This window comes from Salminus brasiliensis, chromosome 5, assembly GCF_030463535.1.
Source record: "Salminus brasiliensis chromosome 5, fSalBra1.hap2, whole genome shotgun sequence".
Taxonomy (NCBI): Eukaryota; Metazoa; Chordata; class Actinopteri; order Characiformes; family Bryconidae; genus Salminus; species Salminus brasiliensis.
This window is the reverse complement of record NC_132882.1, coordinates 26,011,881-26,036,579: the sequence shown is the minus strand read 5'-3', so window position 1 is coordinate 26,036,579 and position 24,699 is coordinate 26,011,881. Positions and strand designations below refer to the sequence as shown.

Here is a 24,699-nt window from a genome sequence, read left to right as displayed (position 1 = left end):
TCTGCAGAGACACACCACTCAGGACAGCCTAAGGTAAGAGCAAAAGCCAGCCAACCAGCAGGGCAGCAGTGTAGAGAAGAACCAAATACTTCTGTTATCCTCAAGTAAAAGAAAAAAACTCCATAGTGGACTGAGTTTAGCTTCAGTTCATACTAATCATTTTGTAGATGCTGTTGTAGATATGTACGTAACTAATGTAATGTAGATAATCTAGAAGCTATGAAAAACAAACAAAAAAAACACTGATCATTCCTTTGCTTCATTTTCAGCATATCACCAACTGTCCAGACCAAACGCAGGTCAGCACAAATCCAAGATGTCTGATTCAGTGATGGCAGAGTTTGGGGCTGCAGCTCCATTTCTGCGAAAGTCAGAAAAGGAGCGTCTGGAAGCCCAGACTCGTCCATTTGACATGAAGAAGGAATGCTTTGTGCCGGACCCTGAAGTTGAGTATGTCAAAGCCTCCATCACCAGCAGAGATGGCACCAAAGTCACCGTTGACACTGAGTTTGGGAAGGTAGGTATCTTGGCCCAATTGTGTCAAACAATTTTAGCATCACTTTTTGCAGTTCTATGAACAAAGTGTCTTTTTTCTCTATTTTACAGACTGTGACTGTCAAAGACACTGACATTCACCCTCAGAACCCGCCAAAGTTCGATAAAATTGAGGACATGGCGATGTTCACCTTCCTGCACGAGCCCGCTGTGCTGTTTAACCTCAAAGAGCGTTACGCAGCCTGGATGATCTACGTGAGTCAGAATCATGGGACAGCTGTCCAACACAAGAACAAACAGCACTGAAATCACACAAAAACTCACACTCTCACTCACACTTTCCTCTCTCTCTGTTTGCAGACCTACTCCGGACTCTTCTGTGTAACTGTCAACCCCTACAAGTGGTTGCCAGTGTACAACCAAGAAGTTGTGGTTGCCTACAGAGGCAAGAAGAGAACTGAAGCTCCTCCTCACATCTTCTCCATCTCTGACAACGCTTACCAGTACATGTTGTCAGGTAACCTCACTCTACTCAACACCATATAACCATTTAGTTCTGTATAATTCTGCCATTATTTCATTGAATTGTTGTATTTTCTGATCTTACAGACAGGGAGAACCAGTCTGTCCTCATCACGTAAGTATAGAGCGCTCCACATTTATACAAAGGGCAAATAACATTATTTTAGTCCGGTATTGTTCTGACTCTTCATTTTCATCTCCAGTGGAGAATCTGGTGCCGGAAAGACTGTGAACACCAAAAGAGTAATCCAGTACTTTGCCAGCATTGCTGCAACATCTGGCAAGAAGGATCCCGCCTTGGAGAAAAAGGTTACTGAAACAGTTTTGCTCAAAAAAATCCAAAGTATTTGACTTTCTAAATACAAGCAGTTCAGCATGCCTAACTTTGCTTTACTACAGGGTACTCTGGAGGATCAAATCATTCAGTGTAACCCCGCCCTGGAGGCCTTTGGTAATGCCAAGACCATCAGGAATGACAACTCCTCTCGATTTGTACGTTCATATCACATTTATGTAGATGTTTATATCATTAGGGCTTAGAATGAGTTCAGCATGATCACAATCTGCATCTCCACAGGGTAAATTCATCCGTATCCACTTTGGTGTCAGTGGAAAGCTGGCTTCTGCTGACATTGAGACTTGTGAGTGCAACTTTCCCTCAGCTTTACAAAAGACTAAATATATATTTAAATAAACATGCAACTTTTATTTAAATAACCTATTTATGTACATCTAGATCTTCTGGAGAAGTCTCGTGTCACCTACCAGCTTAAAGCTGAGAGAGATTACCACATCTTCTACCAGATCTTGTCTCAGCGGAAACCTGAGCTGCTGGGTAGGTGCACTACAATATCCCCCCTGAAGAGTCCTGAGGAGTTGAACATTTGCCCATGAAAATTAACAAAATTTTGTTCATCATATAGAAATGCTGCTCATCACCAACAACCCCTATGACTACGCCTACATCTCCCAAGGAGAAACCCAAGTGGCGTCTATTAATGATGCTGATGAGCTTATGGCTACTGATGTGAGTGGGAAACATAATTGACAGAAACATTTCATGACATTCTTTGTACTCAGACCATCACAATGACTAAAAATTCATCTGGTCAACAGGAAGCTTTTGATGTGCTGGGCTTCACCCAGGAAGAGAAGAACGGCATCTACAAGCTGACTGGTGCCATCATGCATTTTGGCAACATGAAGTTTAAGCAGAAGCAGAGAGAGGAGCAGGCTGAGGCTGATGGCACTGAGGGTCAGTGTTAAGAAGAGGCAGAATCTTGCAGAAAACACTGATTTCCATCAGATACTTTTAGGTTGTTGTGATGTTCTCCAAAATATTAACCCATAGCCTTGTTACACCCTAAACAGATGCTGACAAAGTCGCATACCTGATGGGCCTGAACTCTGCTGATCTCCTTAAGGGTCTGTGCCACCCAAGGGTCAAAGTAGGAAATGAGTGGGTCACCAAGGGACAGAATGTCCAGCAGGTGAATATCTAACATTTAATTATATAATTTGTATAATGTATAATCCATGTCTTGTAGCCTTACAGTTTCTGACTTATTTTGTCCTCCACTCTACAGGTGTACTATGGAATCGGTGCTCTGGCTAAGTCAGTGTATGAGAAGATGTTCCTTTGGATGGTTGTGAGAATCAACCAGTCCCTGGACACCAAACAGCCTCGCCAGTACTTCATTGGTGTGCTGGATATTGCTGGCTTTGAGATCTTTGATGTAAGATATATTTCTTTTAGTCTTGCTTTCATACTAAGTATTTGTTCAGGTATATGTTTGCCTGCTTCATCCATATTAATGATAATGTATTCCTCTTCCAGTTTAACACCTTCGAGCAGCTGTGCATCAACTTCACTAATGAGAAGTTGCAGCAGTTCTTCAACCACCACATGTTTGTGTTGGAGCAAGAAGAGTACAAGAAGGAGGGTATCGAGTGGGAGTTCATTGATTTCGGCATGGACTTGGCAGCTTGCATTGAGCTTATTGAGAAGGTAAAAAAATAGTTTGTAGTTTTTTTGAAGATTTAAAACCACAGTAATAAAACCTTTTTAATCTGTATGAATAATACATATAATGTAATCCATAAAAACACAACAACAAAGGATATTCAGCAGACAATACACACATTGTAGATTGTCATCTCCCATCTTAATCCTGCTCTGATCATGGCCAGTTCCCACTTACTAGCTAGATCTCCCCCATTACATCATGCTACACAGCACATTTGCCAACACTCAAAGTGTTAAACTTCACGCTCACTGTGTTAATTTAACACTGGCAAATGTGCTAGGCAGAACTGTGACACAATGTGTGTATTGTTTACTAAATGAAACTATTTTTTTAATTATTATTATTATTTAGTTAAAATCAGGTGGCATTTTATGAACCAATCCTGGAGTAGACCAAATACAATGGGATCACTGATTACAAACTTTTGTTCAATTTCAGCCCATGGGTATCATGTCCATCCTTGAAGAGGAGTGCATGTTCCCCAAAGCCAGTGATTCAACATTTAAGGCTAAGCTTTATGACAACCACCTGGGAAAGAATCCTAACTTCCAGAAGCCCAGGATTGTGAAGGGTAGACCAGAGGCTCATTTTGCCCTGGTTCACTATGCTGGTACTGTGGACTACAACATCATGAACTGGCTGGTGAAGAACAAGGACCCCCTCAATGAAACCGTTGTGGGACTTTTCCAGAAGTCTACTCTGAAATTGTTGGGCCAACTCTTTGCTGGCTATGCTGGTGCTGACTCAGGTAAGAATACATTCAGGGTGGCAATAATGCAAACATGACTACATTTAAAACTGATTATTAATATAATTGAATCTGATCTTGGCACTACAACGTCTTTATTTTAATTAGCTATGGAATCCGGTGGAAAGGGCAAAGGTGGTGGAAAAAAGAAGGGTTCCTCATTCCAGACTGTGTCTGCACTCCACAGGGTGAGCCTTTGACCTCTTGCTCATCATTAGTTGAAGAAGGTATAGTAAATAAAATAACACTCTTTCTGATGTGATCCACAGGAGAACCTGAACAAGCTGATGACCAACCTGAAGTCCACACACCCACACTTTGTGCGTTGCCTCATTCCCAATGAGACCAAAACTCCTGGAGTGATGGAAAATCCTCTTGTCATGCACCAGCTGCGTTGTAACGGTGTGCTGGAAGGCATCAGAATCTGCAGAAAGGGCTTCCCCAACAGGATCCTCTATGGTGACTTCAAACAACGGTGAGACTTGTCCTGTTATTAAAGCTCATCTTTTCTAATCTTTCCTTACTAATCTCATTTTTGTTTAATTTTATAGCCTTAATTAAGCTTGCTATTATGTATATTCTTTTTTCAGTTACCGTATCCTCAACCCTGCCACTATCCCTGAGGGACAGTTCATTGACAACAAGAAGGGTGCAGAGAAACTCCTCGGCTCTCTAGACATTGACCACAGCCAGTATAAGCTGGGACATACAAAGGTAAGTTGCCAACAATCTAACTGTCATCTACTCAGCTTCTACTGTCCTTCATGGACACATTCCCTCATATTAAATGTATTCCTCCCTGTGTAGGTGTTCTTCAAGGCTGGTCTCCTTGGTACACTTGAGGAAATGCGAGATGATCGCCTTGCCCTCATCATCACTGGTATTCAGGCTAGAGCCAGAGGTCTTCTGTCAAGAATTGAATTCCAGAAAATCGTTCAGAGGAGGTAATCACTCTTTCAAATACTAGTTCTTCTTCTGTTCCCCTCCATTCAAGAGTGTCACAGTATTCTAATTTGATCTCTGCAGAGATGCCTTGCTGGTAATCCAGTGGAATGTCCGTGCCTTCATGGGTGTCAAGAACTGGCCCTGGATGAAGCTGTACTTCAAGATCAAACCTCTGCTGAAATCTGCTGAGGCTGAGAAAGAAATGGCCAACATGAAAGAAGAATTCACCAAACTGAAGGAGGCCTATGCTAAATCTGAAGCCCGCAGGAAGGAACTGGAGGAGAAAATGGTGACTCTTGTCCAAGAGAAGAATGACCTGCTGCTCCAAGTGCAATCTGTGAGTTGAAGATCTTATAGAAACATATGCATATTCATACCATGTCATTACACTATTAAAAAAAACATAATTTTTGTTCATTCCAATTAGGAGCAAGATAATCTCTCAGATGCTGAAGAAAGGTGTGAGGGTCTGATCAAGAGCAAGATCCAACTAGAGGCCAAAGCCAAAGAGCTGACTGAAAGACTGGAAGATGAAGAAGAGATGAACGCTGAGCTAACTGCTAAGAAGAGAAAACTTGAGGACGAATGCTCTGAACTCAAGAAGGACATTGATGATCTAGAGCTTACATTGGCCAAAGTGGAGAAAGAAAAGCATGCCACAGAGAACAAGGTTAATCATGACTTGTACCTTAAACATGGTCTACAGCAAAAATATTGGAGGTGACTAGTTCACTAATGTTCTAGTGTCATTTCTTAGGTTAAAAATCTGACCGAGGAGATGGCTGCTCTGGATGAAATCATTGCCAAGCTGACCAAGGAGAAGAAAGCTCTTCAAGAGGCTCACCAGCAAACTCTGGATGACCTGCAGAGTGAAGAGGACAAAGTCAACACTCTGACTAAAGCCAAAGCTAAGCTTGAGCAGCAAGTTGATGATGTAAGTATATGCGAATTGATGATACTCACAGTATAAATCACTAATGGGGGGTGTATTAAGAATATGCTACACTTGCCCTGTTTGTCCAGCTTGAAGGGTCTCTAGAACAAGAAAAGAAGATACGTATGGATCTTGAGAGAGCTAAGAGAAAGTTGGAGGGCGACTTAAAGTTGACCCAGGAAAACATTATGGACCTTGAGAATGACAAGCAGCAGATGGAAGAGAAGCTGAAGAAGTAAGATCACAACCTAAAATTCAAACTTTAGACATATTTTTAATAAAAAAAAAATACTAAAAACTCAATTTCATCTTTTTTCCCTCGCAGGAAAGACTTCGAAATTAGCCAGCTGAATAGCAAAATTGAGGACGAACAAGCAGTCTGTGCCCAGCTCCAGAAGAAACTCAAGGAATTGCAGGCAAGTATTGACATATAAAGTACTAACATACTATATAAAAATGTATCAATTAAAAGATGCTAAGTTTTTGGACTGTCTTAATATCTAGGCCCGCATTGAGGAACTCGAAGAAGAGTTGGAGGCTGAAAGAGCTGCTCGGGCCAAGGTTGAGAAGCAGAGGGCAGATTTGGCCAGAGAACTGGAGGAGATCAGTGAGAGGCTGGAGGAGGCCGGTGGTGCCACTGCTGCCCAGATTGAGATGAACAAGAAGAGAGAGGCTGAGTTCCAGAAGGTGCGCAGAGACCTTGAAGAGGCCACTCTGCAGCATGAGGCCACTGCTGCTACACTGAGGAAGAAACATGCTGACAGCGTGGCCGACCTAGGAGAACAGATTGATAACCTCCAGAGAGTGAAGCAGAAGCTTGAGAAGGAAAAGACTGAGCTTAAACTGGAACTTGATGATGTGGTCTCCAACATGGAGCAGATTGTGAAGTCAAAGGTTGGTAGTAGCAGCTGGATGATTTCATTAGAACAAACATTTGGACATATAGTGTGTACATGTATATTTATTTCTATATCTTGTATTTCAGACCAACTTGGAGAAAATGTGCAGAACTTTGGAGGATCAAATGAGTGAATATCGAGTGAAGGCAGAGGAAGGCCAACGCACAATCAATGACTTTTCCATGCATAAAGCTAAGCTTCAAACTGAAAATGGTAAGTAAATATAAACATTCTTGCTAGAGTTATTATGACTTTATAGGAAGAAAGGATAAAATAAACTCAAATGTGGTTATGTCCTTCAGGGGAACTTTCTAGACAGCTTGAAGAGAAGGATTCTCTGGTCTCACAGCTGACTAGAAGCAAGCAGTCCTACACTCAACAAATTGAGGACCTCAAGAGACAACTGGAGGAGGAAGTGAAGGTAGCCTAGATGATCTAAATAATGTAAAGAAATTAACTGTCTTTACATCATAATATGTATCGTTTCTACCTAAATGTGTCCAGGCTAAGAATGCCCTGGCCCATGCAGTCCAGTCTGCTCGCCACGATTCTGACCTGCTAAGGGAGCAGTTTGAGGAGGAGCAGGAGGCCAAGGCTGAGCTGCAACGCAGTCTCTCCAAGGCCAACTCTGAGGTGGCTCAGTGGAGGACCAAGTATGAGACAGATGCCATCCAGAGAACAGAAGAGCTGGAGGATGCAAAGTAAGGGAAAATACACTGTTTCACCTAACAACGTAAGGAAATACATTCTTCACAATGAAGGTGAAACTTTTCAACCCTTTCCGTCATGCAGGAAGAAGCTGGCTCAGCGTCTGCAAGATGCAGAGGAAGCTGTGGAAGCTGTCAATGCCAAATGCTCCTCTCTAGAGAAGACCAAGCACAGACTACAGAATGAGATTGAGGATCTCATGGTTGATGTGGAAAGATCCAATGCTGCTGCTGCTGCTCTGGACAAGAAGCAAAGGAACTTTGACAAGGCAAATTAAATAAATCCTTATTCCTCAAACCTTGACCATTTGGTGCAGACATTTGCAGCTATTTAAACATCCTACATCCTTCTTGATCTTACAACAGGTTCTGGCCGAGTGGAAGCAGAAATATGAGGAGTCTCAGACTGAGCTGGAGAGCTCCCAGAAGGAGGCCAGATCTTTAAGCACTGAACTCTTTAAACTGAAGAACTCCTATGAAGAAACCCTTGATCACCTGGAAACAATGAAAAGAGAGAACAAGAACCTCCAAGGTTAGTATAACATATCAGTATAGTCGTGGCTACAAAAGTGTAAATGAGTTGGTTCAAATGTTTAACCAGTGGAGCATTTTCTTGTTCAACAGAGGAGATAGCTGACATCACTGAGCAACTTGGTGAAAGTGGAAAGAGCATCCATGAGCTTGAGAAAGTTAAAAAGCAGCTGGATCAAGAAAAAGCCGAGATTCAGACAGCCCTCGAGGAGGCTGAGGTAAGATTTAACCCTATGTTCAGGAAGAATTAAGTTAACAGTCATTAACAGAGTTTTCAAATATATATATATATATATATATATATATATTTTCTTTTGTCATCAAGGGTTCCCTTGAGCACGAGGAAGGAAAGATCTTGCGGGCTCAGCTGGAGTTCAACCAGGTGAAGGCTGATATTGAGCGTAAGCTGTCTGAGAAGGATGAGGAGATGGAGCAGGCCAAGAGGAACCAGCAGAGAGTGGTGGACACCCTGCAAAGCTCTCTGGAGTCTGAGACTCGCAGCAGGAATGAAGCCCTCAGGATAAAGAAGAAGATGGAGGGAGACCTCAACGAGATGGAGATCCAGCTCAGCCAGGCTAACAGGCAGGCAGCAGAAGCACAGAAACAACTTAAGGGTCTCCATGGACATCTGAAGGTATGTCTTTAAGTAACTGTTGTCCCCTTAGTTGTGCTGAAATGGCACGACTGTTTCATTGCAATTATTAACCTTTTAGCATAAGATGCTCATCTACATCTGGCTGAGATCTCTAAGACTATTTTATATTAATTTATATTGTAAAACCTGCACTTTACAGGACGCTCAGCTTCAACTGGACGATGCTCTCCGTGGTAATGACGATCTGAAAGAGAACATTGCCATTGTGGATAGACGCAACAACCTTCTGCAGGCTGAACTGGATGAGCTGAGATCCCTGGTGGAGCAGACTGAGAGAGGCCGCAAACTGGCTGAGCAGGAACTTCTGGATGTCAGTGAGAGGGTTCAACTTCTGCACTCCCAGGTAAAATATACAAATCCTATCCGCTCATCACTTCCTCATATACGCTTTAACATTTCTGTCTATAGCATTGAAATTGTGATATCTTTGAACACAGAACACAAGCCTGCTGAACCAGAAGAAAAAGCTGGAGGGAGACACATCCCAGCTTCAGACTGAGGTAGAGGAGGCTGTCCAAGAATGCAGGAATGCTGAGGAAAAAGCCAAAAAAGCCATCACTGATGCTGCCATGATGGCAGAAGAGCTGAAGAAGGAGCAGGACACCAGTGCTCACTTGGAGCGCATGAAGAAGAACATGGAGCAAACCATCAAAGACCTGCAGCACCGTCTGGATGAAGCTGAGCAAATCGCTATGAAGGGTGGCAAGAAGCAGGTCCAGAAGCTGGAAGCCAGGGTGAGTAATACAAAACATTTCATGTGCTACTAACATACATATTTTTTCCTCTGAAACTAAGAACTGGTATTTTCTTTTTCATAGGTGAGAGAGCTGGAAAGTGAGGTGGAAATGGAACAGAGGAAGGGTAGTGAATCTATTAAAGGCGTCCGCAAATACGAAAGACGTATCAAGGAACTGACCTACCAGGTAGAAATAATTCTTTGCATGCACAAGCATTCATTCTGCCAAACCATGATAGTTGTTTTAACATATTTAACAGTATTATTATATTATTAATATATTTATGATATATATATATATTGGTGCAAATGTAAGTCACCAACCAAAATCATGAATTCATTATTTTCTATTTTATAGACTGAGGAGGATCGTAAGAATTTGGCCCGCCTTCAGGACTTGGTGGACAAACTCCAGCTGAAGGTTAAGTCCTACAAGAGAGCTGCAGAGGAGGCTGTAAGTAAACTTGAGTACACTATCTAAATTTCAGTTTAATCAATTTAGTTCTTTTCACAAACATGTCCTGAATGGTCATTTTTATTTGATGTGTTTTTCAGGAGGAACAGGCGAACAACAACCTTGGAAAGTTCCGCAAGCTGCAGCACGAGCTGGAAGAGGCAGAAGAAAGGGCTGATATTGCTGAGTCTCAGGTTAACAAGCTTAGAGCCAAGAGTCGGGACCCAGGCTCAAAGGTAAATAAATGATCCACTTGATTTGTAAAAATATATAGTAATAAACTATTGTAAATATTGACTATTCATTTTGTTTCTCAAATATCCACACAGTAAAAAAATGCAGCACAATTCTTGATGTACATGTAAACATACAAGTATTGTACAGTTTGTGTTATATCTGTCTCAGTTTCCTAATCATCTTATTTCTCTTCCACAGAAAGGACATGATGAGGAATGAAGCTTTCAGTAGGACCTTTCTGAAAAGCTCTGTAATGTAGCTTTGCACATCTGTACAAACCTCACATAAATTTGTCTTAAATAAAGTTTAAGATTTCAAATCACACACTTCTCTGATGTTGTTATTACACTGTACCTCTTCAACAGATAGTCAACAGCACACTAAGGTATAATATTTAGGGTATTACATGACTTGCAGGATTATTTATACTTAGCACAAAATGAAATGCTCTCAAAGCATAAACAGTGCAGAAATCTTATATCAGAAGTATAGTATATGGACAAAAGTATTGGGACACTTGCTCATAGTCTTCTGAAATCAAGTAATTAAAAAATGTTTATCCTATTTTTGTTGGAGGAACTGTCTTTATTGTCCAGGGAAAGCGTTCTACTAGATTTTGAAGCATTAATTGTTTGCATTAAGCGACAAAAGCCTTAGTTAGGACATGTCCCCAAAGTATTGAACTTAGAACAGCTAAATGAATTTATCAGAAGGGGTGTCCACAAACATTTGGACATATAGTGTAAATATATATAATTTCATCAATGTGTAGACGAAGGGTGTATAATACTCTAAAACTTTGACACAACGAATTTACCCTGAACGCCACTGGACCGATAAAACAGAACTATTGATTCCAGACTTTAATGAAATCTTTTCACATTGACTTTCATTGACAGTAAATAAGGTTTTGTTCTCATACTGTAAAGTTACCTTATTGGACATACAAAGTTTTTGCATATGCCAGCAATTATCTGCACAAATAATAATAAATGCAAAATCATGACTAACTAGTGCATTCTTACTATAAGCAGTTCCATTTATCAGACCAAGTCCTGGATAAAAACCCAAACTAGCAAACAAACGATACCTTCAATTCTCCATTTCTAAGCAATAAGCTAAACTCTCTTTAAACTATAACATTACTGATCTGTCACACAGCTGCCCTACATTCTCATTTTACTGTTTTTTTTTAATTGAGCTTCTACAGACCTTGTGAAAAGCACTATCCAAAAGAAACAGGATTGACTGTTAAAAAATCTACACCTCCTTTAATTAACATTCTGTCTTGCTGCACAGGTCAAAATCCTTCTGTGTGAATTCTGTTACTGCTTGTGGTTGAATGTTACTGCTGGGATCAGTAATGTAGCAGAAAGAGTGATGAAGAGGCGAGACCTAACCTTTTGTTCGTGACAGATGCAAGAACATCCTAATAATAGAGCAGTGCTTGACAAAAGGAGGCTCAGCTTACAGCTCTCAACACAAGGGGACAAGCCCTAAGGTACCACTATTTCTTCGACCCCTGCTCCAGCATGATGAAAATCTGGGTCATTCTGACAGCTGAGAATGAGACTCCCTAAAAAAACACAGTGGAGCCTAGAATAGACTGTGTAAGTGTGAAGACTAAGTAAGGTGTTTTATGAGAGAGACCAAGACAACTGAAGGAAATTAGGTTAAGGTGGGCCTGACCTTCCATTAAAGGTCCTAGATGATGGAAGACGGGAGGTTAAAATAATGAGAATTGTGACAATGGTCTAACAGTATTCTTTGGCAGAGCTAGAGCTTACCTGAGTTAACACAAGCGTTCTACTGAGAATCCCAAGTTCAGTGTCAGCACATGTCTACTGGCCATGAATGCATGAAAGCACTTTTGTTAATGCATGAAAGCACTAGTTATGAAACAAGTATATAATGTATAGAAATAATAAATGTACTGATTTAAATGTGTGCTTTTTGGTGAGTGTTGTTGTGTTCATCCTAAACCTACTGGCATTTGTCTTTATGTCTGTATTAAAGCTGTATTTGCTGGTAATAGTGGGGCATGTAGTGTTAGACCAAGTGATATCATGAGTTTTAACATCACTTTTACAAAACTGAAGAACTGAAATATGGTTCAATAAAAGAAAAACAGCCACCATACCACCCTCAGTATGAACACTTGAATGAAGGTTCATAACCAGTTCTTGACAATGGCAAACAACACGATCTTTAAAAGAAATAAGTGTGGACATAATGTGAAGATCAAGAATGAGTCTTTAAAAAAACATCAATTAGGGAACGAGAAAGGATCTTTTATAGGAGTTTTCGCACTTCTTTTTACTTTAATGTTGACTGATGGCAATCCCAGCAAAATATCAGTGAGTGAAGCATGAGCCTTTGTGGAGAGAAACAGGTTCTTTACTACAGCTGAACAAGTCTGGAGTGGGGAAGTTATATTAATAATACCCTGAGGATTAAAATACAATACAAGACACAAGAAGGTATTTCTTACGATTTTAAACATCAAGAAGTCATTTTAAATAACTACAATTGTCTATCTAGGAAACAGAGAGCCAGAGCCCAGGACAGTTTGCCTATTTCCAGCTTCCAGCCAAAATCTACTAAATCTGACAATGAAAAGGTGAGTTAATCCAGGTGTGCTCGAGATACAGTATATATATACACAATGATTGAAGCGCACGCCACTTTTGCTGCATGCCACAAGCTTTCTGCTACTACAATAACATCAGAATGAATCCCCTTTGCCGACTGACCTCGGCACAGTTTCTCAAAAGCTTCATAATATTAATATCATGTTAACGGGTAGATACAGTGTTTCACGTGTTTCTAAAGCTGATTGGAAAAAGGAGAAATCTAGTCTTGTGCATTTTGGGGGTGTTGTTGTTTGGGGGTGTTGTTTCACCCTATTGTACCAAACTCAGCATACTGAACCAAAATGTGTCCAAACCGTGGTGTGAACCCAACTGTGACACATATCCATAGCATATTAGATTTAGAGATATAAATAAAAATATAATATATAAATGAATAAAAGTACAGACAGAGCTGACAGCTGATAGAGACTAACACCTGTCTTTTTCTGGGGTCACTTTATGGCTGTCTCGTGGGAGTGCTACAGTACTCAGTGTCATCTCAGTGTACTGCATTGTTTCCTTGCATTTATCCTTGAGCGCAAAGATAAACCTGTGAAATTCCTAGCGGGTAGCTCGCACTGATTGAGAAGAGCAGCTTGTGAGGAGTGCTCAGATCTAGATAGTTGTCCTGGGACCTCTTCCAAATCATGTGGTAGGTGACAGATAGAATTTGTCATTGTCTTTAAAGTAGACAAAAGATTGTCGGACATATAGTGTCAGACACATCACACGTAGCCTTCTTTATGAGGGCAGGCAAACATTAGTCCAATGACTACATTAAAAGAATCTAAATCTTAAACTAAACAACTGATATTCATTAAGATAATGAGTTCATGTGGTTGCTAAAGTAACAGTACACATGTACACAAATTAGAAAATATAACATTAGATACAAGTCTATTTCAAATCTATGTCATGTCAGATTGCACTAAAATATAAGATATATATTAGATTAAGATATTTATTTAGATTCATTATATTTTATCAAATATTTAAGAGCTTTGTACGCCACAAATACACACATGCGCACACACATTAATAAAGGTACACAAAGTTATCACTGGTAGCTACTGGCAGACAGAGATAGCCCGGTTCCAATTTAGTCCCTTTTCCTTTTTTAATTCTGGTAGTGCCTTCCACCTGCTCTACTACTGTCTCACATAGGCCGATGTCACCCAAAAGAGACCACACACCCCTAACCAAATACAGCAGGTCAACGTCACCACCATGTACATTCCAGACATTTTGCTTCGGTTCTCCCTCTATATAACAAGGCCCGGGCACACAATGGAACCACATCTCACTGCACCTCAAGGTAAGCCGTGCTGGGTCGCTGTAGAAAACTTCAGTGCTACTGATGTGTGCATGTTACAGGAAGCTGGAAGACTAAGGACAAGATGCAAAACAGAGGATGCTGATTTTTCCTGTCTTACTTTGAATGAGCTGATGATTTTTTTTCCTTTTCTTTGCCAGGTCTAGTCCATCACATTTCTCCTGAGTCTTCAGCAAATGTAAGTATTTTATTTCTGCACTCTTCTAACGATTTGGTTCCATAAAAAAAAGATGTTTGCAAAAGAGATCTGTGAGAGTGAAGATTCTATATAACTTAATATTAAGGTTATTTACCAAAATAAGGTTCTCCACACACCACGCATCTCTATTACGAACATGGTTCTTCTTTAAACAATGGCATATGTTTAAAGAACCATTTGAAGCATCTTTATTTGGAAGAGTGTATCTATGACTGAAACTGTTTCCTGGTTCTCATTTTTTCTTTTTCTGTATGTTCAGCATCCAAGTAACAGAAAAGTCCAAACTGCAATAATAATAATAATAATAATAATAATAATGAAATAATGAAAAGAGGTCTTTAAAATGCATGTTATGATAGTTCTGTATTGACACATTTTCTCAATTACTGAATGTCTTTAGTCCTCTTGAAAGATGGGAGATGCGGCGATGGCAGAATTTGGGGCTGCAGCTCCATTTCTGCGAAAGTCAGATAAGGAGCGTCTGGAAGCCCAGACTCGCCCCTTTGACATGAAGAAGGAATGCTTTGTGCCGGACCCTGAAGTTGAGTATGTCAAAGCCTCCATCACCAGCAGAGACGGGGACAAAGTCACTGCTGAAACTGAGTTTGGGAAGGTAGGGATATATTAAACATGATACATGATCCTTCACGAGCAACCAACATTTCAATTGATAAAGAATGAGGAGAACCTTTACAAAACGTTACAAAGATTCCTCAGCCTTCGCACATCTCATGAACTGAAGTCACTCCATGTCACTCTTGCAAAACCTAGGAGAGCCCAGTTAATGCATAGTATATCAGACAATCTTATCAGGAATCACTTTTAAAATCACCTTGTTTTTCTCTATTTTACAGACTGTGACCGTCAAGGAGTGTGATGTTCACCCTCAGAACCCGCCAAAGTTCGATAAAATTGAGGACATGGCGATGTTCACCTTCCTGCACGAGCCCGCTGTGCTGTTTAACCTCAAAGAGCGTTACGCAGCCTGGATGATCTACGTGAGTCAGAATCATGGGACAGCTGTCCAACACAAGAACAAACAGCACTGAAATCACACAAAAACTCGCACTCTCACTCACACTTTCCTCTCTCTCTGTTTGCAGACCTACTCCGGACTCTTCTGTGTAACTGTCAACCCCTACAAGTGGTTGCCAGTGTACAACCAAGAAGTTGTGGTTGCCTACAGAGGCAAGAAGAGAACTGAAGCTCCTCCTCACATCTTCTCCATCTCTGACAACGCTTACCAGTACATGTTGTCAGGTAACCTCACTCTACTCAACACCATATAACCATTTAGTTCTGTATAATTCTGCCATTATTTCATTGAATTGTTGTATTTTCTGATCTTACAGACAGGGAGAACCAGTCTGTCCTCATCACGTAAGTATAGAGCGCTCCACATTTATACAAAGGGCAAATAACATTATTTTAGTCCGGTATTGTTCTGACTCTTCATTTTCATCTCCAGTGGAGAATCTGGTGCCGGAAAGACTGTGAACACCAAAAGAGTAATCCAGTACTTTGCCAGCATTGCTGCAACATCTGGCAAGAAGGATCCCGCCTTGGAGAAAAAGGTTACTGGAACAGTTTTGCTCAAAAAAATCCAAAGTATTTGACTTTCTAAATACAAGCAGTTCAGCATGCCTAACTTTGCTTTACTACAGGGTACTCTGGAGGATCAAATCATTCAGTGTAACCCCGCCCTGGAGGCCTTTGGTAATGCCAAGACCATCAGGAATGACAACTCCTCTCGATTTGTACGTTCATATCACATTTATGTAGATGTTTATATCATTAGGGCTTAGAATGAGTTCAGCATGATCACAATCTGCATCTCCACAGGGTAAATTCATCCGTATCCACTTTGGTGTCAGTGGAAAGCTGGCTTCTGCTGACATTGAGACTTGTGAGTGCAACTTTACAAAAGACTAATCTATAAGTCTATATATTTAAGTAAATCTGTGCCTTTTATTTAAATGACATTATTTTTTTATCTAGATCTTCTGGAGAAGTCTCGTGTCACTTTCCAGCTTAAAGCTGAGAGAGATTACCACATCTTCTACCAGATCTTGTCTCAGAAGAAACCTGAGCTGCTGGGTAGGTGCAGTGCTATTTTGATGTATGCATGATACTTTATCCTTTTCAAGTTTCCTTCATCTAATTAATCTACCATGAAAAGTCCAGGATTAATAATGAGTTGATAATGAGTTGAGATTATGGGCTTTAGTTGTTAAATGTGTATCTGTGAGTGTTTGGATAATGTACATATGTATCTATGTGGTGTATGGAGACATTTATGTGAATATTTTGTTCATCATATAGAAATGCTGCTCATCACCAACAACCCCTATGACTACGCCTACATCTCCCAAGGAGAAACCCAAGTGGCGTCTATTAATGATGCTGAGGAGCTTATGGCTACTGATGTGAGTGGGAAACATCATTAACAGAAACATTTCATGACATTCTTTGTACTCAGACCATCACACTGACTAAAATTCATCTGGTCAACAGGAAGCTTTTGATGTGCTGGGCTTCACCCAAGAGGAGAAGAACGGTATCTACAAGCTGATTGGTGCCATCATGCATTTTGGCAACATGAAGTTTAAGCAGAAGCAGAGAGAGGAGCAGGCTGAGGCTGACGGCACTGAGGGTCAGTGGTTTTTGGAACCTAAAATTTAGTTACATGAAAGCTAGGCTTTTTACCATGCTTCATCTAAAGTATAATTTTCTATCCAACAGATGCTGACAAAGTCGCATACCTGATGGGCCTGAACTCTGCTGATCTGATTAAGGGTTTGTGTCACCCAAGAGTCAAAGTAGGAAACGAGTGGGTCACCAAAGGGCAGAATGTCCAGCAGGTGAAAAGTTTTTTTTTTTTTTTTTTTTTTTTTTTTTTTACATTTAAAAAAATATATAATTTGATAATTTGTTTCTTGATGTAGCTGCCATTTGGAACTTATTCGACCCTATCTTTCTACAGGTCTACTACGCAATTGGTGCTCTGGCTAAGTCAGTGTATGAGAAGATGTTCCTTTGGATGGTTGTGAGAATCAACCAGTCCCTGGACACCAAGCAGCCTCGCCAGTACTTCATTGGTGTGCTGGACATTGCTGGCTTTGAGATCTTTGACGTAGGTCATATTTAATATGTATTTATTGCTATTTTTATGACAGAATGTGTTTATATTTTATTTGTTTCATACAAGTTAATTATATGTCATTTCTCCTCCAGTTTAACACCTTCGAGCAGCTGTGCATCAACTTCACTAATGAGAAGTTGCAGCAGTTCTTCAACCACCACATGTTTGTGCTGGAGCAAGAAGAGTACAAGAAGGAGGGTATTGAGTGGGAGTTCATTGACTTCGGCATGGACTTGCAGGCCTGCATTGAGCTTATTGAGAAGGTAAATTCAAATGCAAACCCCTACAGGTTTTATTGGACAGTGAAAGTGTAATTTGACAATGACTTAATTTTCTGTTTTCTGAATTTCAGCCCATGGGTATCATGTCCATCCTTGAAGAGGAGTGCATGTTCCCCAAGGCCAGCGATTCTACATTCAAAGCTAAGCTTTATGACAACCACTTGGGAAAGAATCCTAACTTCCAGAAGCCCAGGATTGTGAAGGGTAGACCAGAGGCTCATTTTGCCCTGGTTCACTATGCTGGTACTGTGGACTACAATATCATGAACTGGCTGGTAAAGAACAAGGACCCCCTCAATGAAACCGTTGTGGGGCTTTTCCAGAAGTCTACTTTGAAGTTGTTGGGCCAACTCTTTGCTGGCTATGCTGGTGCTGACTCAGGTAAGAACATTACAAGAATAAAGTTAATGGTAACATAAAAAAGGTTGGAATTTGGAGAAACCTAAAATGATTCTTACCCTACAATTATTATTAAACATCAGCAGAATCCGGTGGAAAGGGCAAAGGTGGAAAAAAGAAGGGTTCATCATTCCAGACTGTGTCTGCACTCCACAGGGTGAGCCCTTTACTTTCTGTTCAGCACAGTATGTTAACCTCAAAGACCTTTGTAGTACTTCATCATAACACCCCTTATGATGCCATCTACAGGAGAACCTGAACAAGCTGATGACCAACTTGAGGTCCACACACCCACACTTTGTGCGTTGTATCATTCCCAATGAGACCAAAACCCCTGGGGCCATGGAAAATCCTCTTGTCATGCACCAGCTGCGCTGTAACGGTGTGCTGGAGGGCATCAGAATCTGCAGAAAGGGCTTCCCCAACAGGATCCTGTATGGTGACTTCAAACAACGGTGAGACTTGTCCTGTTATTAAAAACATCATTTTTATTTCATTTTACAGCCTTTAAATAATCCGTCTTATTATTATGTATTGATTTTCAGTTACCGTATCCTGAATCCTGCCGCTATCCCTGAGGGACAGTTCATTGACAACAAGAAGGGTGCAGAGAAACTCCTCGGCTCTCTAGACATTGACCACAACCAGTATAAGCTGGGACACACAAAGGTTTAAGGCACCTACTTGTTTAATTTCACTTCATCACATTGCACTGTTCTTTCACATAATCCCTCATATTGTATGTACACTTTTGGGTGTAGGTGTTCTTCAAGGCTGGTCTTCTTGGTCAACTTGAAGAGATGCGAGATGATCGCCTTGCCCTCATCATCACTGGTATTCAGGCTAGAGCCCGAGGTCTTCTGTCAAGAGTTGAATTCCAGAAGATCGTAGAAAGGAGGTTAGTCTACATCCTCTATCAAATACTAATGATTCATGTTACCACTTCAAGTATAGTTAAAAGTACTGCAATTTGATCTCTGCAGAGATGCCTTGCTGGTAATCCAGTGGAATGTCCGTGCCTTCATGGGTGTCAAGAACTGGCCCTGGATGAAACTGTACTTCAAGATCAAACCTCTGCTGAAATCTGCTGAGGCTGAGAAAGAAATGGCCAACATGAAAGAAGAATTCACCAAACTGAAGGAGGCCTACGCTAAATCTGAAGCCCGCAGGAAGGAACTGGAGGAGAAAATGGTGACTCTTATCCAAGAGAAGAATGACCTGCAGCTCCAAGTGCAATCTGTGAGTTATGTACAAATAATGAAATGGCACAAATGCAGATATTCCAATTCTTCAAACTTGGACGATGTCATGCAATTCACTGGTACAATTATTCCCAATAGTTACAGATTTTAATATACATTTCTAGGAGCAAGATAATCTCTCAGATGCTGAGGAGCGGTGTGAGGGTCTAATTAAGAACAAAATCCAACTTGAAGCAAAAGCCAAGGAGCTGACTGAAAGACTGGAAGATGAAGAGGAAATGAATGCTGAGTTGGTGGCAAAGAAGAGGAAGCTAGAGGATGAATGCTCTGAGCTTAAGAAAGATATTGATGATCTGGAACTGACTCTGGCCAAAGTAGAGAAGGAGAAGCATGCCACAGAGAATAAGGTTATTGCTATTATTATTTACATTATTAAAATTGGATGATTATCTTTACATTATGTAGAGATTCTTTACTCTTTACAAGCATTCTTAAAATCTGTACAATTCATTTACCAAAGTAGCATCATTCATTAAAGCTGAAGTACTGAAACAATGGTATCATTTCCAGGTTAAAAATCTGACAGAAGAAATGGCAGCCCTGGATGAAATCATTGCCAAGCTGACCAAGGAGAAGAAAGCACTACAAGAAGCCCACCAGCAAACTCTGGATGACCTGCAGAGTGAAGAGGACAAAGTCAACACTCTGACCAAGGCCAAAGCTAAGCTGGAACAACAAGTTGATGATGTGGGTCTCTTCATTTTCTGGACTACAAGAATTGTGAAAAATAAATGTATACATATATGTAGATTTTAATTCCTTTACTTTTTTACATGCCTCAGCTTGAAGGCTCTCTTGAGCAAGAAAAGAAAATAAGGATGGATCTTGAGAGGGCAAAGAGAAAGCTGGAGGGAGACTTGAAGTTGACCCAAGAGAATGTCATGGACCTGGAAAATGACAAGCAGCAAATGGAGGAGAGACTGAAGAAGTAAAAAAGCCACCATATATTTATTAAAATTCAATTGTACTAACAGTAGTCATCTAAATCACACAATTTCTCATCTTGCAGAAAAGATTTCGAGATCAGCCAGCTCAACAGCAAGATTGAGGATGAACAAGCACTGGGAGCCCAACTCCAGAAGAAATTAAAGGAGTTGCAGGTAATAAAACAAAAAATAAGGAAAGAAAGAGGATGTACATTCACTCTTAAGAACGAAAATGACTAAATTAGGCATTTCCTGGAATTAGGCCCGAATCGAGGAACTTGAAGAAGAGCTGGAGGCTGAAAGAGCAGCCCGTGCCAAGGTTGAGAAGCAGAGGGCAGACTTAGCCAGAGAACTGGAGGAGATCAGTGAGAGGCTGGAAGAGGCCGGTGGTGCCACTGCTGCCCAGATTGAGATGAACAAGAAGAGAGAGGCTGAGTTCCAGAAGGTACGCAGAGACCTTGAAGAGGCTACTCTGCAGCATGAGTCCACTGCTGCTACACTGAGGAAGAAACATGCTGACAGCGTGGCCGACCTAGGAGAACAGATTGATAACCTCCAGAGAGTGAAGCAGAAGCTTGAGAAAGAGAAGAGTGAACTTAGACTGGAGCTGGACGATGTGGTCTCCAACATGGAGCAGATTGTTAAGTCCAAGGTAAGAATGTTGTCTTCATTGTTTATTAATGTTTATTTCTCTAAAATCTTTACCACTGCATTTCTGATGGATGTTCTCTGCTCCAGACAAACTTGGAAAAAATGTGCAGGACTCTTGAGGACCAGATGACTGAGTACAGGACTAAATTTGAGGAAGGTCAACGTAGCATCAACGACTTCAGCATGCAGAAAGCTAAACTACAGACTGAGAATGGTAAGAGCTCTCGGAGATAAAATGTGGTGTGTTCAAAGCATAAGTGCGTAACATACAGACAACAGACATATCACTGTAATCAATCCTCAATCAAGGTGAACTATCAAGACAACTGGAAGAGAAGGACTCCTTGGTCTCTCAGCTGACCAGAGGCAAGCAGTCCTACACGCAACAGATTGAGGACCTCAAGAGACAACTTGAAGAGGAAGTGAAGGTATTAAAAATGATAATCAAGCCACACTTTAATGCAATACACTGTGTTATCATATGTTGTTAAATGCACATATTTGTCTCTTCCAGGCGAAGAATGCCCTGGCTCATGCAGTCCAGTCTGCCCGGCATGATTCTGAGCTGCTCAGAGAGCAGTATGAGGAGGAGCAGGAGGCCAAGGCTGAGCTGCAACGCAGTCTCTCCAAGGCCAACTCTGAGGTGGCTCAGTGGAGGACCAAGTATGAAACTGATGCCATCCAGAGGACAGAAGAGCTGGAAGATGCAAAGTAAGAAATGACAAACATAATTACTTTCATATTTCCATGTAACTTTTTATAAAAGTTTTACAGTGTTTGGAAAAAAATAGTCTGAACGAAACACTGCCTTGCCTTTTAGGAAAAAGCTGGCTCAGCGTCTGCAAGATGCAGAGGAAGCTGTGGAAGCTGTCAATGCCAAATGCTCCTCTCTAGAGAAGACCAAGCACAGACTACAGAATGAGATTGAGGATCTCATGGTTGATGTGGAAAGATCCAATGCTGCTGCTGCTGCTCTGGACAAGAAGCAAAGGAACTTTGACAAGGTCAATACCAAAAGTTATTCATACACCAATAACAATGTGCTTTTCTGAAAACTAAATACTGAATTAATGACTCCAATCCAAGTGATATGAAACACTACCTATCTACTCGTCATTGTCAGGTTCTGGCTGAGTGGAAGCAGAAATATGAGGAGTCTCAGACTGAGCTGGAGAGCTCCCAAAAGGAGGCCAGATCTTTAAGCACTGAACTCTTTAAACTGAAGAACTCCTATGAAGAGTCTTTGGATCATTTGGAGACAATGAAGAGGGAGAACAAGAACCTCCAAGGTTGCCACAATATGATCTTCTTTTAAAGTCACAATATTTATCCTTCAGGATTTTGTTTTGAACTTTGTCTTTTCTATTGAACAGAGGAAATTTCTGACCTCACTGAACAACTTGGTGAGAGTGGAAAGAGTATTCACGAGCTGGAAAAAGCAAGGAAACAGCTGGAGCAGGAGAAAGCTGAGATACAAACTGCTCTGGAGGAAGCTGAAGTAAGTGTTAAAAAAGCATTAAACATTCTGCATAAAGATGATGTATTCCTATAAATTAAAATCATTATAAAATTAATGTGATCCTTTAAGAGCAAAAGAAAATATGCTTTTGTTCAAAAAAACATTTAATAAAAAAACTTTTGTTGAACTTTTTCAAAAGGGTTCCCTTGAGCACGAGGAAGGAAAGATCTTGCGGGCTCAGCTGGAGTTCAACCAGGTAAAGGCTGATATTGAGCGTAAGCTGGCTGAAAAGGATGAGGAGATGGAGCAGGCCAAGAGGAACCAGCAGAGAGTGGTGGAAACCCTACAAAGCTCTCTGGAGTCTGAGACTCGCAGCAGGAATGAAGCTCTCAGGATAAAGAAGAAGATGGAGGGAGACCTCAACGAGATGGAGATCCAGCTCAGCCAGGCTAACAGGCAGGCAGCAGAAGCACAGAAACAACTTAAAGGACTCCATGGACATCTGAAGGTATGTCCTATAGTGCTGTTATGCTAATAAAAAGCTGATCAATTCCTGTTTTGTAGCAAAAAAATATTAAGAATAATTGTAAAACCTGCACTTTACAGGATGCTCAGCTTCAACTGGACGATGCTCTCCGTGGTAATGACGATCTCAAAGAGAACATTGCCATTGTGGAGAGACGCAACAATCTTCTGCAGGCTGAACTGGATGAGCTGAGATCCCTGGTGGAGCAGACTGAGAGAGGCCGCAAACTGGCTGAGCAGGAACTTCTGGATGTCAGTGAGAGGGTTCAACTTCTGCACTCCCAGGTAAGAAATCTGTGGAACTAGCACACAATATCTTAAAATATGAAATAAAACTAACAAATCATCAAACGCAACACCAAAAGGGAAAAGAAATTCTGAAAGCCAAAACTTTACATTTCAGAACACAAGCCTGCTGAACCAGAAGAAGAAGCTGGAGGGAGACACATCCCAGCTTCAGACTGAGGTAGAGGAGGCTGTCCAAGAATGCAGGAATGCTGAGGAAAAAGCCAAAAAAGCCATCACTGATGCTGCTATGATGGCAGAAGAGCTGAAGAAGGAGCAGGACACCAGTGCTCACTTGGAGCGCATGAAGAAGAACATGGAGCAAACCATCAAAGACCTGCAGCACCGTCTGGATGAAGCTGAGCAAATCGCCATGAAGGGTGGCAAGAAGCAGGTCCAGAAGCTGGAGGCCAGGGTGAATGATTTTTCTTTACTGATTAACATGTTCAGCATAAAGAATGATATTTTTATTGAGGGTTTCACAGATGTTTGTGCTCTTTTTCACTCAACATCTAGGTCAGGGAATTGGAAACTGAGATCGAGTTAGAACAAAGGAAGGCCAGTGATTCAGTCAAGGGTGTTCGCAAATATGAGCGGCGCATTAAGGAGCTCACCTATCAGGTCATTTTCCCTGTAGTAATGAAGTATTTTAACATTTTTCCACGACTAAAACTGTATACTAAAGAAACTGACCGACTCTCCCTACATTTCTGGTGTAGACTGAGGAGGACCGTAAGAATTTGGCTCGCCTGCAGGACTTGGTGGACAAACTCCAGCTGAAGGTTAAGTCCTACAAGAGAGCTGCAGAGGAAGCTGTAAGTATATGGCTGAACGATCATGCTGAACCATTACTGTTCAGGTCATGTTTGTATTCGTCATTAACTACTGGTTCATACTTGCAGGAGGAACAGGCCAATTCCAACCTTGGAAAGTTCCGCAAATTGCAGCACGAGCTGGATGAAGCTGAGGAGAGGGCTGATATTGCAGAATCCCAGGTCAACAAGCTGAGAGCCAAAAGCCGTGACTCAGGCTCTAAGGCAAGTAGCAAAAAACATAAATCCTATTTTTATTTTATTTTATGATTATTATTTTAACCTTGATATGTGGCAAACATGGGATAAGAAGTCTCTTCTTTTTTCTTCACTACAGAAAGGACATGATGAAGAGTGAAGCTTTCTGCAAAAACCCCTGATCACCAGCACTTTGTACATCTGATGTACAATTAATAAATATTTGCAGTTTTGAAAATATAGTGCAGTGCAGTGGTGTTTTTATTACATTATGACCACATTCCACCAAGGTACTCAGACTCTACTTCTGAAACGTAAGCAAAAACCACGCAAACTAACTATGATAGCAGTAACTATGATTTCCTCTGACTGCTATTCATAACGGCAATTCCTGTAATAGAACAGTTCAGTGGGTTTCATATCTTTTCATTTATGATGTATGATGTGGCTGAAGTGCATAAAATGCAGTGGACAAACTACTGTTTATGCAACTGACACCATATTTCATCTTCATTACACATGGTTTTGGTTTTAGCAAGATCTTAAATCTGAAAACAACTACATTGACCAGCCATAACATATTAGTACCACCTGTCTAATAATGCATAGGTTCTCCCTTGTGCTGCCACAACAGATGTGACCATTCGATGCATGGATCACTGGTTAACAGGCTATTTCTTTCTAGAAACACTTTTGATAGCTAC

The 24,699-nt window shown here is 40.9% G+C and overlaps 1 protein-coding gene across 1 annotated transcript; it reads left to right on the top strand.

Moving 5' to 3' along the window:
- The first annotated feature begins 316 nt into the window (after nucleotides 1-316).
- LOC140555856 (uncharacterized) lies at nucleotides 317-24,067 on the top strand. The gene is given in 71 exon segments (XM_072679176.1): nucleotides 317-517; nucleotides 607-750; nucleotides 856-1,012; nucleotides 1,105-1,132; nucleotides 1,221-1,338; nucleotides 1,417-1,509; nucleotides 1,595-1,658; nucleotides 1,754-1,852; nucleotides 1,941-2,044; nucleotides 2,134-2,272; nucleotides 2,389-2,507; nucleotides 2,604-2,753; nucleotides 2,855-3,025; nucleotides 3,483-3,792; nucleotides 3,901-3,980; nucleotides 4,062-4,267; nucleotides 4,383-4,506; nucleotides 4,600-4,736; nucleotides 4,819-5,074; nucleotides 5,165-5,407; nucleotides 5,495-5,671; nucleotides 5,761-5,906; nucleotides 5,997-6,087; nucleotides 6,176-6,565; nucleotides 6,657-6,783; nucleotides 6,873-6,991; nucleotides 7,075-7,271; nucleotides 7,363-7,546; nucleotides 7,644-7,809; nucleotides 7,902-8,026; nucleotides 8,134-8,442; nucleotides 8,603-8,806; nucleotides 8,901-9,197; nucleotides 9,282-9,386; nucleotides 9,558-9,653; nucleotides 9,755-9,889; nucleotides 14,468-14,668; nucleotides 14,910-15,053; nucleotides 15,159-15,315; nucleotides 15,408-15,435; nucleotides 15,524-15,812; nucleotides 15,898-15,961; nucleotides 16,054-16,152; nucleotides 16,378-16,481; nucleotides 16,570-16,708; nucleotides 16,798-16,916; nucleotides 17,039-17,188; nucleotides 17,290-17,460; nucleotides 17,550-17,859; nucleotides 17,961-18,034; nucleotides 18,127-18,332; nucleotides 18,423-18,546; nucleotides 18,639-18,775; nucleotides 18,861-19,116; nucleotides 19,244-19,486; nucleotides 19,650-19,826; nucleotides 19,922-20,067; nucleotides 20,149-20,239; nucleotides 20,328-20,717; nucleotides 20,804-20,930; nucleotides 21,026-21,144; nucleotides 21,231-21,427; nucleotides 21,537-21,720; nucleotides 21,840-22,005; nucleotides 22,090-22,214; nucleotides 22,375-22,683; nucleotides 22,782-22,985; nucleotides 23,104-23,400; nucleotides 23,502-23,606; nucleotides 23,705-23,800; nucleotides 23,888-24,067. Coding segments are annotated over 71 exon segments (11,739 nt in total).
- Nucleotides 24,068-24,699: the final 632 nt, after the last annotated feature.